This window comes from Martes martes, assembly GCF_963455335.1.
Source record: "Martes martes genome assembly, chromosome: 12".
NCBI classification, from domain to species: domain Eukaryota; kingdom Metazoa; phylum Chordata; class Mammalia; order Carnivora; family Mustelidae; genus Martes; species Martes martes.
The window spans coordinates 59,107,856-59,125,882 of NC_137900.1; the positions used below are offsets into that span (position 1 = coordinate 59,107,856).

At 40.4% G+C, this 18,027-nt stretch overlaps 1 protein-coding gene across 4 annotated transcripts in view; it reads left to right on the top strand.

The window, feature by feature from the left end:
• Positions 1-18,027, top strand: part of UBAP1 (ubiquitin associated protein 1) — an 81,253-nt gene that overhangs the window by 53,932 nt on the left and 9,294 nt on the right. For 2 of the 4 annotated variants that reach the window (XM_080820093.1, XM_080820092.1), the window contains 2 exons: positions 10,396-10,520; positions 15,784-16,719. In XM_080820093.1, coding sequence (XP_080676219.1) covers positions 10,396-10,520; positions 15,784-16,719 — 1,061 coding nt within the window. Of the gene's footprint in view, positions 1-687; positions 757-1,597; positions 1,758-10,395; positions 10,521-15,783; positions 16,720-18,027 lie in introns of all 4 variants that reach the window. The other 2 variants (XM_080820094.1, XM_080820095.1) reach the window with 2 other exon arrangements.

Here is an 18,027-nt window from a genome sequence, read left to right on the forward strand (position 1 = left end):
CCAGGTTACGTGTTCCAGCTAAATAGTCCAGAGAGAAGATTTTAATTTTGAAGTTATATGACCAGTAACTTTTTTTTTTTTTTAAGATTTTATTTATTTATTTGACAGAGACAGAGATCACAGGTAGGCAGAGAGGCAGGCAGAGAGAGGTGGGGACGCAGGCTCCCTGCTGAGCAAAGAGCCTGATGCGGGGCTCTGAGACCATGACCTGAGCCAAAGGCAGAGGCTTAACCCACTGAGCCACCCAGGCGCCCTGATCAGTAACTTTTTTTTTTTTTTTTAAAGATTATTTATTTATATATTTGACAGACAGAGATCACAAGTAGGCAGAGAGGCAGGCAGAGAGAGAAAGGGAGGCAGGCTCTCTGCTGAGCAGAGAGCCTGATGCGGGGCTTGATCCCAGGACCCTGGGATCATGACCTGAGCCGAAGGCAGAGGCTTTAACCCACTGAGCCACCCAGGTGCCCCCCAATCAGTAACTTTTTAAGAAATTCCTCCATCTCCTTACATTCCTCACCAAAATTTTGTTGTTTAAGTGAAACATTCTACATGAGTAAAATTTGAGAAAATATTTTTTCTTTCTTTCCTTTCCTTTCTTCTTTCCTTTCTCCTCTCTTTCTTCTCTCCTTTCTCCTCTCTTTTCTCCTTTTCCTTTCTCCTTTCCCTTTTCTTTTTCCTTTTCTTCAGTAGGCTTCACGCTAATTGTGGAGCCCCAGCGTGGGGCTTGAACTCACAACCCTGAGATCAAGACCTGAGGTGAGATCAAGAGTCAGATGCTTAACCAACTGAACCACCTAGGTGCCCCGAGAAAAGATTTTTTTCTCTTTCTCTTTTCAGCTTCTGCTTTTAACTGTGGAGCTCCTACTTGAATGTCTGTAGCTTTAGAGTTTTTTAAGAGTAAAAAATCTTATTTTCAGATATTATGTAGTTTAAGGAATAGAAATTAAAGGAAATAGGCAAAAAAAAAAAGATGGGGGGGAGAATAGCAATCTTGTTGGCATCTGAGTGCAGGAAATCAAGTTCAGCCTGGTCTTACAGAGCTGAAATTAAAAAGCCAGGAAGCTAAGGCTCATACTCCCTCCATCTCTCAGGTAGCTACATAGCCTTTTCTTACTGCTTTTCTCTGCGGGCGTGCTCCATTTTTATTCTTCTGTTTATAGACTTGCTTTTTTGACCTAATGTGTAGAGTGCATAGGGTCAAAAATGGCCACCCCCCATTATTATACTGCTTGCTACTTGATCTTTCAGTTTAAGTGACTAACATCATGTAGCTAAAAGTTTTTCTATCTTTTGGCCAAGGGAGGATCTGATTGGTACAGCCTAGCTTATAGGCCTGTGGATTGAACCTCCCCAAGGTAGGTATTATCTGACTGGCTCATTAGGGTTAGTGAGTGTATGTGTGTGTATAATTCTTTTAGGGCATTTGAGATGTGGAGAAGGAGGTAACATTTGTTCTTGTGACTGCATATTAAATTGCTTTTTGTCTTTTTAAATATTTGGGCTGACTAGATCCTGTGCTATGACTACTGTTTGATTTACTTTCCAAGTTCTTTTTTTTTTTAAAGATTATTTATTTATTTATTTATTTATTTGACAGAGACACAGCGAGAGAGAGGGAACACAAGCAGGGGGAGTGGGAGAGGGAGAAGCAGGCTTACCTCTCAGCAGGGAGCCGGATGCGCTGCTCGATCCCAGGGTCCTGGGATCGGGATCGTGACCTGAGCCGAAGGCAGATGCTTAACGACCGAACCACCCAGGTGCCCCCCACTTTTTTTTAAAGGTTTCATTTATTTATTTGTCAGAGAGAGAGAGAAATGTGTGCGCACAAGCAGGGAGAGTGGCAGGCTGAGGGGGAAGCAAGCTTCCCGCTGAGCAAGGAGCCCAATGCAGGACTCCATCCCAGGAAGCTGGGATCATGACCTGAGCTGAAGGCAGACGCTTAACCAACTAAGCCACCCAGGTGTTCCTCAAGTTCATCTTTTTCAACTAAGGCAGAACTTCTTCCACTGTCATTAATAACTACATATCCCTAAATGACAGAATAAGAGAATAAACAGTTAGTTCTGAAAGACCTTTAAAAATATTGTGCTTGTATTATATTATGTAAATTGCAAACCCTTGGCTCAGTTTAAATCAGGCCTTTCTTGGAGTCTGGTGTTTTAAAATGTTACTTCTCTTTAGTTTTTAACTTATTTTCCACTTTATTTAAGAAAAAATTTATTTTCCAGAGGTCACTTTTTACATTTATTTTTATTTTTAAGATTTTATTGTTGTTATTATTTTTTAAGCTTTTATTTATTTATTTGACACCAAGTATAAGCCAGGGGAGAGGGAGAGGGAGAAGCAGGCTCCCTGCTGAGCAGAGACACCCCCCACTCCCCAACCAGTGCGGGACTTGATCCCAGGAAACTGGTACCATGACCCAAGCTGAAGCAGGCTCTTAACCGACTGAGCCACGCAGGCAGCCTATTTATTTTTTTTTAAAGAGAGTGTGTGGGTGCATGGGAGCGTGCAAGCATTGGGGGAGGGGTAGAGGGAGAGCCAGAGGTGGATCCTTATTGAACTGAGCCACCCATGTGCCCCCAGAAGTGGGTTTTTAAAAACGTTTTAACAGGGGCACCCGTGTTGCTCAGTTCGTTAAGAGTCTGCTTTTGACTCAGGTCATGATCTCGGGGGTCCTGGGATCAAGCCCAGCATGGGACTCCCTGCTCAGCAGGGAGTCTGCTTCTCCCTCTGCCTTTCCCTGTGCCCCTCCCCTGCTCTCTCTCGCTCTATCTCAAATAAATTAAATGGAAAAAAAAGTTTCAACAGAAAGATTCCTTTTTTAATATCTGAGAAAGTTCCTTGAGATTCTAATTTAGGAAAAAAAAAAGTCTATATAATCAGATAAAACTTAATAAAACTAAACTCTTTCCTTTGAAAGGCCAGGCTGTCCTATTTATGACTGTTGAGCTAGCTAAATTCTAAGGGAGGTTCATTTTGCCTTTGGTTTAATTTCTCCTAGGATATTGAAATACTTTTTCTGCTGAGTGATGAAGGTGTTTTATTTTAAATTGTTTTTAAAGTTGATCTGTTACTGCTTTACAGTGTAATGTAAAGAAACTGGCTGTCATTGAATCATTGCTCCCCTTCCCCCACCATCCTTCAAGAATTTTATCTTTGTTTTCAGCATTGTTACTGTGATGTGCCTTCGTATGACTTTGTGTATTTATCCTGCTTGAAATTAGCTAAACTTCTTGGCTCTGTGGGCTGATATCTTTTATCACTCTGGGAAAATTTGAAGCTATTATTTCCTTTCATATTTCTTCTGCCCCATTGTTTCTCTCTTATCCTTTTGAGACTCTAATCATACACATATTAGGCTGTTTGATATTGTCCTAAATATCTCTTAAGGCTCTGTTCCATTTTGTTCTTTTTTTTTTTCCACCTTTGTGTTTCAGTTAATTTCTTTTGACCTACCCTCAGAGTCTCTGTTTCTTTCCTCTGCTAAGTATTTTCTGATTATCAGGACAGCCTGGTTATGAACCATCAAAGATTTTCTCTCTGATATTGCATTTTTCATTTCTGGCATTGTTGCTTTGTTTCCTTATATTTACATCTCTTATTGAAATTTCTCATCTGCTTACACATGTTCATCTTTTCCGTTAGATCCTTTAATATATTTATTACAGTTATTTTAAACCTTTCTGATAATTTCAATATTTATGCTATCCCTGTTTGGGTCTGGTGACTTGTTCTTCTCTTGATAATGGATCACATTTTCTTGCTTTTTTGTGTGTCTTATTTTTGATTGAATGCCAGACATTGTATATTAAAAAGCTGATTTGGGGGAAAAAAAAAAAGGCTGATTTTGTACGTTATCTGGCTTTTGTTGTTAAGGTACGAGTCGCATTTTCTTGTGACTTTACATCCTGTAGCAGATACCTGTATAATGTTGTGTGTATCTGTCTACATGTGTGTCTATCTGTCAACTTTAATTAATTAATTGATTGATTTATCAAAGGTGAAGTGCACACACCAGCAGGAGAAGGGGCAGAGGGAGAGAATCTCAAGCAGACTCTGTGCTGACATAGAGCCCCACGTGAGGCTCAGTCTCATAACCTTGAGATTATGACTTAAGCTGAAATCAAGAGTTGGAGGCTTAACCTACTGAACCACCCAGGCACCCCTAATCTAAGTTTAAAACCAGCCTAATGGCTTTAAGATAGTGATACCTGGTCATAGAATTGTATTTTTCACTAAATTTTATGTTTGGTCTTTAGTCTTGGTCTTTTTCAAAAACTTCAATTTGAATCCTCAATTTGAAGTCACAGTAAAACCTGAATTAAGCATAATCTGGTTTCTGCCCTCCATTATGAATTCATCTCTCCTCTTCTCTGGAATTACAACTTTTTTGCAGGAAGACGTGCAGGTGACAAGATTATAAGCATATCAGCAATTCGAAAAGAAAGTAATCGCTATGATGCTTTCGGAGAATTTATCCTAATTTACTACATTTTTAGCTCATTCTCTTCCACTGTGGTGTAATGCAAAGTCAGGTGCAGAAACTGACTTCAGGGAACTGCTACAACCATAGTCATCAGAGATATACTTATTTTCTTTCTTGAAACTGAACTTAAGAAAGTGAGCTCAGACATTTTAGAAAGATATTCAATAATGAAGACAAACTGAAAAATATTTGGGGTAAGCTGGAAATTTGTTAGTCACACTGTTTAATTCTCTGGGCCATGTAGTTAATTGAGTTTTATTGAATCTATTTAAAAAATAAGGTGTATTGAGAAACAAGAAATTGCTGTCTTTAAATATATGTATTTTGATATGTATTTGGATTAAAATGAATAATTCCTAAGGCATAGTTACATTTGCAAAATACATTCTTTATAATCCTCAAAGCATGGTCATTAATTAAACTACGGTAGTCTTCTGTCCATTCAAAAGGTTGCTTGCTTTGTTGCTATTTCTTTATTTCTTTATCTTTTTTAAAGATTTTATCCACTTATTTGATAGAGATCACAAGTAGTCAGAGAGGCAGGCAGAGAGAGAGGAGGAAGCAGGCTCCCTGTCGAGCAGAGAGCCGGATGCCCGGCTTGATCCCAGGACCCCGAGACCATGACCCGAGCCAAAGGCAGAGGCTTTAACCCACTGAGCGACCCAGGCACCCCTGTTGCCATTTCTTTAAATACCTTTTTTTTTTTTTTAAAAGTTTTATTTATTTAGCTATCTTATTTATTTATTTATTTATTTGACAGTTCACAAGTAGGCAGAGAGGCAGGCAGAGAGAGGAAGGGAAGCAGGCTCCCTGCTGAGCAGAGAGCCTGATGCCTGGCTTGATCCCAGGACCCTGGGATCATGACCTGAGCTGAAGGCCGAGGCTTAACCCACTGAGCCACCCAGGCACCCCTAAAGATTTTATTTTTAGGTAATCCCTGCAGTCAGTGTGGGTCTTGAACTCTCAACTCTGATATCAAAAGTTATGTGCTTCACCCACTGAGCCAGCCAGGTGCCCCTAAAAGTTGTTTTTTTTTTTTAAAAGAGAGAGAGAGGGGCGCCTGGGTGGCTCAGTGGGTTAAGCCTTTGCCTTCGGCTCAGGTCATGATCTCAGTCTTGAGATCGAGTCCTGCATCGGGCTCTCTGCTCAGCGGAGAGCCTGCTTTCCTCTCTCTCTCTCTCTGCCTGCCTCTCTGCCTACTTGTGATCTCTCTGTCAAATAAATAAATAAATAGAGAGAGAGAGGGGCCCCTGGGTGGCTCAGTTGTTAAGTGTCTGCCTTCAGCTCAGGTCATGATCATGGGGTTCTGGGATCGAGCCCTGCATTTGGCTCCCTGCTTAGCGGGAAGCCTGCTTCTTTCTCTCCAACTCCCCCTGCTAGTGTTCCCTCTCTTGCTGTCTCTCTCTCTCTCAAATAAATAAAAATCTTTTTGTGTGTATGTGTGTGTTTAAAGATTTTATTTATTTATTTGACAGAGATCACAAGTAGGCAGAGAGGCAGGCAGAGAGAGAGGGGGAAGCAGGCTCCCTGCCAAGCAGAGAGCCCAACATGGGTCTCGATCCCAGGACTCTGGGATCATGACCTGAGCTGAAGGCAGAGGCTTTAACCCACTGAGCCACCCAGGTGCCCCTCAAATAATTAAAAATCATAAAAACAAAGCAAAACAATAAAAGAGCATGCACCATGAGGTGGGTTGATGGGGTGGGGAGGGACGAGGGGAGAGAGAGAGAGAGGATCCCAAGCAGCTTCTATGCCCAGTGCAGAGCCCTGTGGGGGCTCGATTTCATGACCTGGAGATCATACAACCTGAGCCGAAATCAAGAGTTGGATGCTTAACTGACTGGACCACTCTAAAAGATTTTTTAGTTTTAAGTAATCTCTGCATTAAAGAGTCCCTGTGCTTTACTAACTGAGCCAGCCAGGTTTCCCTAAATGTGTTTTTGCCCTTTATTCTGCACCCCCCCCTGCCCTTTCTCCAGTAAACGCGTAACTGTTGGCTCATTCCCTACTAACAAAGTTTAAAGGATCAAGACCAGGGAAAGTTAGAGGATGTGCCAAGTCACCTTGGCATTGCTTTTGTTAGTGAAATGAAACTGATTTTTAAAAGCAGAAACCTTTAATTGGTGTTAAGGAAGGGAAACAGCAGTTGTTTAAAGGTATAATACTTGATCCATCTCTCCCTATGCCAGGGCCTACTTCAGTTTACAGAATATAAGTCATCAGTGTATACAGCACTGTCATAGTTTCCTAACCGAAAGTTGGGCAAGGAAACTGAACACCCTTTGAAAGATAACTCATTTGGCTCAGATATGTTAAGTATGTTATTTTTTATAGATAATTTTCTCCTTCAACTCCCATCACCATTCTATAATGGAACTGTTCATTTAAGAAATTTTGTTAGGAAAAAGAAAATTTTGTTAGTTTTAGTGTGGATTTTTTTTTAAAGATTTTTATTTATTTATTTGACGGAGAGAGAGATCACAAGTAGGCAGAGAGGCAGGCAGAGAGAGAGGGGGAAGCAGACTCCTTGCCAAGCAGAGAACCCAAATTGGGGGTCAATCCTAGGACTTTGGGATCATGACCTGAGCCGAAGGCAGAGGCTCAACCCACTAAGCCACCCAAGCGCCCCTGGATGGGTTTTCTTAATATTTGTATATCATACACTCTTATGTTATTATGGGTAGGATTTTTTTCAGAGTGTGTGTGTGATAATTAACTTACTTTGAATGAATAAACATTGTGAAACTAAAGACTTAATTTTGTGATTGTTAATTTGACTGTAAATCTTGCCAATGCTTCTTAGAAAATGCTAGTTTCAGCTTTGTCTCCTATCAGGACTCTAGCTAAAGTTAAAATCTAATCTCTAGTAAAATTTGAGCACCCGTTTTCATGGAAGACAGATAAAAAAATATTTTAAGTTAGAACTTTGCTTTTAAGTTCTATAATATAAAGATTTTTTTTAAGTGACAGAGGGTTTTAGGGTTGTAACCAGTACTTGGTTTTTTGGGGCAACCTGTGATGATACCTGATACTTGGTGGGGAAGCACCTCGTATATTTTTATGATATATTTTATGATATATTTAGCCTTGCCATTTTAGGTAAATCATTTTGAATTTTAATAAAAGTTAATTGAATGTGAGTTAGCATAGGGGTGAGAGTTAAATATGAAAGAAGTATAGAACATGCTACTTTATTTGTTCTTACTGAGCATCTTATCTGCCAGTTATGCTGGGGTTGGGAGGTGTAGATGAGAAACATTTATCCCTTCTTATGGGACACTCAGGATTTTCACTCAGAGTGTCTAGGCACAGAATGCTAAGACCTGAGGTGCTGGTATGAACTGGGTGTTCTGAGATTAAGAAGGACGTTGTTAAGCTCATTCTTACAGGACTAGAAGTAATCAAGTAAAAAAAAGGGTGGGAATGTGATAGGCATTGCCATTTGAGAAAATAGTACTTATACAGATATGACCAATGAAGAAACTTTCCTAGAGTATTAATAATTATGGTTATTCCCCAGAAGAATTGTTAAATTGAGCACGGTTGTGAATTTAATTTGCTCACTGAGTGGGAGATACATAAAATGTTTCAGTTTTGACTAGAAGATAGGGAAAAGAGAGAGGCCAGCCCCCAAGGGTGCAAGTAGGGGCCTTCTTTCTGCTGGAGGGTTTCAGGTGTATCAGAGCAGTATTTACTTCAGGAAATGGGAATAATGAGAAGATTTCAAATATATCTGGAGTTTGTTAAGTCTTGAAATCTGTTTTTAGAAAGGGAGAGAAGCCATCTTCATGGAAGAGGTGTAATTGTATTACTCTGTCTAATATTTGTATATTATTTATATATATATATTATTTGCATATATATTTGTAATTGTAATATTCTTTTTTTTTTAAAGATTTTATTTATTTATTTGACAGACAGATATCACAAGTAAGCAGAGAGACAGGCAGAGAGAGAGGGAGGAAGCAGGCTCCCTGCTGAGCAGAAAGCCCGATGCGGGGCTCGATCCCAGGACTCTGGGATCATGACCTGAGCCGAAGGCGGAGGCTTAACCCACTGAGCCACCCAGGCGCCCATGTAATTGTAATATTCTGTCTATAATTCTGTCTAAGCATTCAAGGAAGTAAACCAGTGTGAGGCCCAGAAGCAATCCTTTTTTTTTTTTTTTTTTTTAAGATTTTATTTATTTATTTGAGAGAGGGAGCAGAAGCAGGCAGGAAAGGGAGAAGCAGGCTTTCCACTGAGCAGGGAGTCCAACTTGGGCCTTGATCCCAGAATCCTGAGATCATGACCTGAGCCCAAGGCAGGGGCTTAACTGACTGAGCCACCCAGGCGTCCCAACAATCCTTATTTTACTAGCTGTTAATAGTAAAAAAGTAGGAACTATTTCATTGTCCATGATGGTTCTGCCAGTAAGTTAGCCCCAGATCTGGTCCAGAAAAGAAACCATGTACAATTGGGAGTGTATAGTTAGAGTCATATGTAAGAGCCACTCTCATTTTGTCTGACTCTGTGAATCAGTGATAATGTCCTGGTCTTTCTGTATGATTCAGCATTTAGGAAGAGAGCCTTCGGGGAGTTAGAGCAGTTCGGTTGTATGTGGTTTATGTCTCCTGATTAATCCTTTTTTGGTTCCCATAGTCTTGTCTGTGTTTTTTTTTTTTTTTTAATTTACTTATTTGAGAGAGACCATGAGCAGCGAGGAGGAGCAGAGGGAGAGTGAGAAGCAGACTCCCCACCAAGCAGGGAAGCCCAATGTGGGACTTGATCCTGAGACCCTGAGTTCATAACCTGAGCTGAGGGCAGACCCTTAACTGACTGAGCCACTCAAGCACCCCTGGTTTTCCTTTTTTCATAAGTGCTATGCTTCTTGAATATTTCTACATCTGCTGCAGAATTTGGTTTAAAAAATGCAGAGTAGGGGCACCTGGGTGGCTCAGTGGGTTAAGCCTTTGCCTTTGGTCCAGGTCATGATCTCAGGGTCCTGGAATCAAGCCCCGCATCAGGATCTCTGCTCAGCAGGGAGCCTGCTTCTCCCCCGCACTGCCCCCCCCCACCTGCCTCTGCCTACTTGTGATCTCTCTCTCTTTCTGTCAAATAAGTAAATAAAAAATCTTTAAAAAAATAAAATGCAGAGTAATCCTTTGTATTAATTAGAAATGATTCTTTCTAAAGTAGAGAACTCCTAGTCAAAGAGGTTCTTTTGTGGAGGTTCTGTCAATTCATCAATATTAAGTGCCTAATATGTATAGGTTTTGGCAGTACCTCAGTGAATAAAATAGACTTAATTGCTTGTCTGCAAGGAGCTTATATTCCATTGGGCCAGACAGACAATAAATATAATTTAAAAATGAATTCCTTAATATGTTAGATGGTAATAAGTGCTGTGGGCGAAAGGATAGGTGGTAACATGGGAGTATTGCAACGAGGGTCAGTGATTTTGAATAGGGTGGTCAGAGTAAGCTTCATTGAGAGAGTGACATTTGAGCAAAGACTTGAAGAAGTCGAAGGAATAAGTCACGTGAATATTTCAGGGACGGACATTCCAGATAGAAGGAGCAGCCACTGCAGAAATTTTGAGGTGGGTTTGACCTTGTCGTGGTTGAGGAGCAATTACTGTGAGTTAGTGCAGTGGGCTTTGGAGAGGCCTTTTAGGCTTCTGTGAGTACTTTGGCTTTTATACTAAGTGTAATTGAAAATAAACTCTAATAAGATCAAGTAGGCTCAAGCAGGATTTCCTCCACAGAGGTCTAAGGTCAGGAGAAGGTAAGCAGTCAGAGCGGCAAGTCTCTGTAACTTCTAGTTTTAGGATAGCATAAATTTATGTTGTATCCTAGATGTAAGATAATAGCAGAACAAATAATAAAGTTCTTTGCTGATATTTTCTACTTTATTTTTGATTGTAGGGACTTTCAGTTACCTTGATGATGTCCCATTTAAGATAGGAGACAAATTCAAAACACCAGCTAAAGTTGGTCTTCCTATTGGCTTCTCCTTGCCTGATTGTTTGCAGGTGGTCAGAGAAGTACAGGTAAGTGGTGATTTTTAGTTAAAGTTTAGTGCATTTAAAAATTTAAAGAGTAAGGTTTTGATGTATAGTTAATAGGAGTAAAAACCACTCTCCTATCTCTTATTTGTATTTCTTATAACAGCTGTTACTGCTTGGCTCACATTGTCTGTCTTTCTCTCTGTCTCTCTCACACATACACACACACACATATGCACATACTTACATATGTTTATTTATTACAGATGATCTACAATCTGTTAGTCTGTATATTCCTGGGTTTCTGTGCCTTGTCCAGAACAAATCCCTACTGCCCGTCTGACTTGCTCATTTACTTCTTTCTCTCTTTTGATGTCCTCATTATCTTCTTGGTCCCTCAAATTAGGAAATCTTTTTCTCTCTGTTATGTCTTCACCTTTACCACCCAATTCATCCTTCTGTGATTTTTTTTTTTACCTGGACTTCTGCAGTGGTCCTCTTTAATTGGCCCTTCTGCTTACAGCACTTTAAAAAATTTTTTTATATTGTTTCTAGAACAATATCTTAAATTAAAGTTTCCAGTTGTCACATCTCTGTTAAAAAAAAACAACTTACACTGATTCACCAGTCCTTATTTAATCAAGTCTAGACATAAGGTTGTGGTAAAGCACCTTAGCTCATCCTCTCCATATCTCCTACGACCCAGGTGACTACCAATTCATTGAACATACCGTGTATATGACCTATAGTACTATGCTTTTTCTCATGAGCTGTTACCTCCACCTTGAATGTTTTCCTCTTTCTCACTGTACTAAAAGCTGTCTACCTGTTAAAATCTGTTTATTCTTCTAGAATGTGCTTAGATGCCATCTCAGTAGCTTCTTTCTCAACCTTTCATCTTTAAAGCTCAGTTACATATAAAATTTAGAATTACTTCTTGAAAGCAGCAAATAGCCTTATGTTCTATGACTTCCTTTCTTCCCTCAGTGCACATTTATTTAGTGCCTACTTTTGAGTGGTGCTCTGCTAGGGTTGGGGATAGCAATAAATACTTTAACTACTGTCCTCAACAAGCTTGCAATTTAGAGAAAGAATTAAATGGGAAAAAAGGAAAGTATGTTACCCATCAAACACTTCTTTCTATGACTTAAGAGTTTAGAAAATACAATTTTCTGTCAAAGGAGTTTTATTTCTGGGGGATTCTCTGAGGTACCACCATGTTATCCTAAGAAATATTTATTTTCCAGTCTATATGCAGTAGGTAATCGAATGGGAGAATTTCAGTTGTGTTTTTTAAAATAATAGCTTTATTGACATATAATTCACATACCTTGAAATTCAGCTTTTTAGGTGTCCACATAAGTGTTTTTTAGTATATTCGAAGTGTATAACCATCGTCAGTATGTAATTCCAGAGTAGTGTCTTTATCCCAAAACGAAATGCAGTGTCCATTAGCAGTCACTCCTTATTTCCCTCTCCCCCCAGCCCCTGGCAACCAGTAAATCTACTTTCTGTCCCTATGGATATGCCTGTTTTGGACATGTCATATAAATGGATTAATACAATAGATAGTGTTTTGTGACAGACTTATTACACTTAGCATAATTCTTTCACTGCTTATTATCAGTAATGCTGGTGTGAATGTTTGTGATAGGTTTTTGTGTGGATGTGTGCTTTCAGTTTTCTTGGGTATATAAGTGGAACTGCTGGGTTGTCTTCAGGTAACTGTTTAACCTTTTGGGAAACAGCTGTACTGTTTTCTAGAGTGGCTGTGCCATTTTACAGTCCTGCCCACAGTACATGAGGGTTCCAGTTTATCCATATCCTTGCCAACTCTTCTTATCCATCTTTTTGATCATATGTATCCTTGTGGGTTTTGCAATGATCTCTTACTGCAGTTTGATGTGTATTTCCTTAATTACTAATGATATTGAACATCTTATATAGTTTTGAAAGCTGAATTAATAACCCTTTTGTGTATGGTGACTTTATTGGGCCAGAAGAGACACAAATTTCCCATATATAGAAAGTTTTACATTCTGTTTGGTGACTTTTTTTTTCTTTTTTAAGATTTTATTTATTTGTCAGAGGGAGAGAGAGAGTGCTCAAGAGTGCACAAACTGGGAGTGGCAGGCAAAGGGAGAAGCAGGCTTCCCACTGAGTGAGGAGCCTGATGCAGGACTCTCCCAGGACCCTGTGATCATGACCTGAGCCAAAGGCAGATGCTTACCAACTGAGCTACCCCCGCATCCTGCTTGGTGACTTTTTTATTGGCTATAACAAATGTCAGTAACCACTTCTCTGTGTGCAGGATACTACTGTTAAAATAGGATTAAAAACCACCATTTTCTCTTAATAGTTCTCTTATTACTCACTGTTTCATTGATTAATCCAGAAAACTTGTTTTGAATCCCAAATTGTTGCTGTTTTAGGCTTTGCTGGGAATTTTCTATTTATCTAATCAGCATAAAGCATTAATAAGTGCATGGTACTGTCCTCACTGTATTCATAGCACCCACTAATAACAAAAGAGGATTTTTGAGCTCCATTCCTGTGTGAAACAGTTGAAATATTTTTGTTCTCTTACCGCATATGGTGCCTTTAAACTTTTGACTGCCTGGGTCTCCATGAGGAATTTGGTTGTGGTATTGGTGCTGGTCTCCTTACTTTTCACAGAAGGGTCAGACCTAGAGCGCTAGACAGATAGATAACTTGATCCTTCCTATGACTTTGTCATATTTGCCCTTGCATGACAATACAGACTTCAGTTTTCAGCTAAAAATTCATCAAAGTAAGCCAGTAAAACACATAAATAATTCTTGCACCTAGGGCCTACAAAGTTTTCATTGAATACGGTAGTGTTGGTGGCCATAGTAGTAGGGGGTGACCCTTAGTGTCATCGTTTAGAGTAGAATCTGGTATCACTCATTCATGAGCTGGAATTGCCATTTAATAGCAGTGTAATTTTGTGCAGATTACTTAAACCCTCTGGGTTTCCATATCCTCATCTGTAAAGTGGGGATAATTAGCTTTTAAGGTTGTTGTAAGATTAAATAAAATAATGCTTTTATAATAGTTGCTCTGGTTCCTGGTACTCCATAAATATTAGATGCGGTTATTATTTATTTGTACACTCAAACCACACTCTTATTTTTTCAATCTAATATTTCTGTTCTTTTTTTTCTGTGTTCCAGGTATTTTATATTACTTTCATAATTAAAAAATAAAAGGCAATAAAGGTTTTACAAAAAAAGTGAAGAAATTTCCAGTTCTTGAGAGTAAAATGCCAGGGACCTAGGTTTATAGGTGGTGGAAGTTGGTTACAGCCTGTTGATGGTGGAACAAGCCAGATGCAAAATTGAATTTCCTCCATGGTTAGAAGCAGCAGTTTGTTCAGTGCTGTTTTTTCACTCCCATTAGTGGTAGAAAGCAAGTGTCATGATTGCCCGGGTGCCTTTCTGGGGCCCAGGAGCTGGCTCAGGGGTATACATGAAGAACTTCTTTTTTAAAGGTTGGTTTGTTTTGTTTTGTTTTTATTAAGTAGGCTCCATGCGCATCATGGGTCTTAAGCTCACAACCCTGAGATCAAGAGTCGCATCCTTCACAGGCTGAGCCAGCCAGGCACCTCACAGGGATAAATAAACCACCCCCTGCCCCAGCTTTTCTTTTTTAAGATTTTATTTATTTATTTGTCTGAAAGAAAAAGTGAGCACAAGTTGGGGAGTGGCTGGTAGAGGGAGAAGCAGGCTCCTGTCAAGCAAGGGGCCCCCAGGACTCTGGGATTGCGAACTGACAGACGCCCAACAGCTGAGCCACCCAGACGTCCCAGATAAATAAACTTCTTGATGTGTGCCTTTCCAGGCTTCTCTTGTGTTGTTTGAAGCTGAAAGGCTTGGGGATGACCAGAGTTTCTTGTACTCTGAAACTCTTGTCTGGGCATGTAGGCCTGTTTCCTGTCCATCCCCCCCTCTTGTCTCTTCAGCCTTGAATGTGCACCTGGATATTCTTTAGTTCTGAGACTTTAGAGTGAACACCAAAAGTTTTGTTTTTTTGAGGTGAAATTTTTAAAAAATTTTTATTTATTTATTTTGATAGAGATCACAAGTAGTCAGAGAGGCAGGCAGAGAGAGGGGGAAGCAGGCTCCCTGATGAGCAGAGAGCCCAACGTGGGGCCAGATCCTAGGACCCTGAGACCATGACCTGAGCTGGAGGCAGAGGCTTTAACCCACTGAGCCACCCAGGCGCCCCGAATTTTGTTTTTTTGTAATAGGTGTATTTTTTCCCCCAAGTGTACAAATGAAATTTTTATAAATTGAGATATACTTGAAGGTACTGTTAAAGAACCAACCATAAAGTGAATCCTTACATGATTTGCACTGTAAAATCCTAATTTGAATATGTCTCGATATCTTAATTATCAGTTTTCCTGTGTTTAGAGTACAGTCTGTTCATTATAATTTAATAGGTGGTGATTTAAGAACATAGAATCTGTCCGCAGTCATACTGCTTGGGTTATATCCAGGTTCTACCACGTACCAGCTTTATGACCTTGGGCATGGCTCTTGTAAACTGAGGGTAATAGTACTTGCTGTAAAGGGTTGTTGAAAAGATCCAGAGAGTTAATACATAAAAAGTGCTTAGAATAAAAAAAAAAAAAAGTGCTTAGAATCTTGCGTGGTTCCTCCTAAGTGCTTCTTAAATGTTAGGGGCTGTTGTTACTGTTGAGCATAGGCTCTGTCTAGGGCATTGTGCTCGATAATGGAGACCCTGAAGAGTCTCTGAAGCCCAGTAGTTGCCTGCAAGAGGCTTGTGATTGTTGGGAGAAGTGTTTAGAAAAAAAATTAAAGATTAAATCTATCTGTGATCACTTGTGCTTGGCATCACCTGATAGAGACAGACGTTATGAAAGAGTTCAGAGGAAGGAACAAGGCCATCAGCAAAGCTTCAGAGGTGGTCACGGAGATTTGCCTAGCCACCAGTGAAGAATTCTAGAAAGGGAAATGGCCTGAGGGAAGAGAAGCAAAGGAAGTAGTTGGCAGGATACCTTTGGCCTGGTAATGTAGAATTAGAAGTGGTGAGAGTTCTCTCTACTTCATTTCTAGAAGTAATCTGGGAGCGTAGTTTGATTAAACTACATAAGGTGCTTAGGAAGCCTTAGTCTTCCTGACTGGGGATCATCTCATACACCTTAAATGCTGCTTTGCCAGATTCTGTTGTGCTCATGAGAGAAAGAATTCATTGGAGGAATTGAGTTGGGGAGGAGCAGCCACCTGGGTTCACACGTCCTTTCTTTGCTATATCTTTACAGTATGACTTCTCCTTGGAAAAGAAGACTATTGAGTGGGCTGAAGATATTAAGAAAATCCAAGAAGCCCAGAGGGAAGCAGAGCGCAAGGCTGAGGAAGTAGAAGCTAAAGTGAATTCTAAGAGTGGCCCAGAGGGTGACAGCAAAATGAGCTTCTCCAAGACTCACAGTACAGCCACCATGCCACCTCCGATTAACCCCATCCTTGCCAGCTTACAGCACAATAGCATCCTTACCCCAACTCGGGTCAGCAGCAGTGCCATGAAACAGAAAGTTCTCAGCCCACCCCACACAAAGGCAGATTTCAATCCTGCTGACTTTGAGTGTGAAGAAGACCCATTTGATAATCTGGAGTTAAAAACTATTGATGAGAAGGAAGAGCTGAGAAACATTCTGGTAGGAACCACTGGACCCATTATGGCTCAGTTATTAGACAATAACTTGCCCAGAGGAGGCTCTGGGTCTGTGTTACAGGATGAGGAGGTCCTGGCATCCCTGGAGCGGGCGACCTTGGATATCAAGCCTCTTCACAAACCCAATGGCTTTATAACCTTACCACAGTTAGGCAACTGTGAAAAGATGTCTCTGTCTTCTAAAGTGTCCCTCCCCCCCATTCCTGCAGTAAGCAATATCAAATCACTGTCCTTCCCCAAACTTGACTCTGATGACAGCAGTCAGAAGACAGCCAAGCTGGCAAGCACTTTCCATAGCACATCCTGCCTCCGCAATGGCACCTTCCGGAATTCCCTAAAGCCTTCCACCCAAAGCAGTGCCAGTGAGCTCAATGGGCATCATACTCTTGGGCTTTCAGCTTTGAACTTGGACAGTGGCACAGAGGTGCCAACCCTGACTCCCTCAGATCTGATCTCCCAGATGCCTTCCCTCTCTGTCTCGTCTGTGTGCACAGAAGAATCGTCACCTCCAAATACAGGTCCCACGGTAAGCCTTTTAAATCCCCCTGAGTTAGAGCTCTAAAGATTTCTAAATTCTGTGTAGCAGTTGCTGCCTCACATTCTTCTTTTCAAGGTGTAGGGCAAGATGGGGCATGGCTATATTGACCTTGCTTATGTATGTTATTCTGGTTATTTTTCTCAGGACAAAGGAGTGTTAGCTTTGCGCCTAGCCTGGGTTATGTTCGCTTGTTCCTACCTGCATCTTTCTGGTCTTTCCTTCAAAAAGATAATGTATGTCATGCATGAATGATGTTTTTCTGCCTAATCACTTTGTTCTTTTCTCTTCTACCTCTTTTTTTAAAGGCTTGCTTTCTTTGTAACTTTTTACTTTTTCCTGCTTTATTAATTTTTTGAAGATTGCTTGGTAGTCCTCATAATATCTTCTTCCTGCTTTCCTCTCTCCATCTCATTGTGCCCTGAAGGTTGGTTCTTCATGATTTACCATGTGTTTACCATGATTTACCTGTGTTTCTTCAGACCATGTGGTGCCTTAGTAGCTGGGAGATAAATTTGTATCAGAAGTCCAGGCAAAAGGTAGAAATATGTCACTTTTAAACCTACAGATTTTAAAAATATATATATTTATTTATTTGACAGAGGGATTACAATTAGGCAGAGAGGCAGAGAGAGGGGGAAAACAGGCTCCCCGCTGGGCAGGGAGCCCGATATGGGGCTCGATCCCAGGACCCTGAGATCATGATCCGAGCCGAAGGCAGAGGCTTAACCCACTGAGCCACCCAGGTACCCTAAACCTACAGATTTTAATCCTGCAGTTTCTTTTTTGCTCACTACTAAGAATTGTGCAGTTTTCTACAAATAGAGGGAGAAGAGGAGGTTGGAATTCGAATTAGTGTTGAAAGATGGATTGATACAAAAGTTGCAACTTGTTATGACCCTGAAGAAAATCTGATTTTGTTGCACAAAAAAGTTGCAGGCGCAGCAAGGTTCCTTTATTTGTCAGGCTTAATTCTTGATGTAGTTTCAGCAGCACAGAACGATACATTATTTCATTCTAAAATAGAAATCACAGAAGTCTAAGAACTTTTTGCAATACCAGCTCACAGATTTATTCATTTGTTTATTTGTTTATTTAAAGATTTTTATTTATTTGAGAGAGAAAGAAATCACAGAGAGAGAGGGGGATAGGGACAAGCAGACTCCTTGCTGAGCGTGTAGCTTGATGTGTGGCTCAATCTCAGGACCCCGAGATATGACTGGAGCCAACTGAGCCACCCAGGTGCCCCCAGTTCACAGATTTTTTTAAATGACAGCATATTAAGAGACTGTTTAGAGC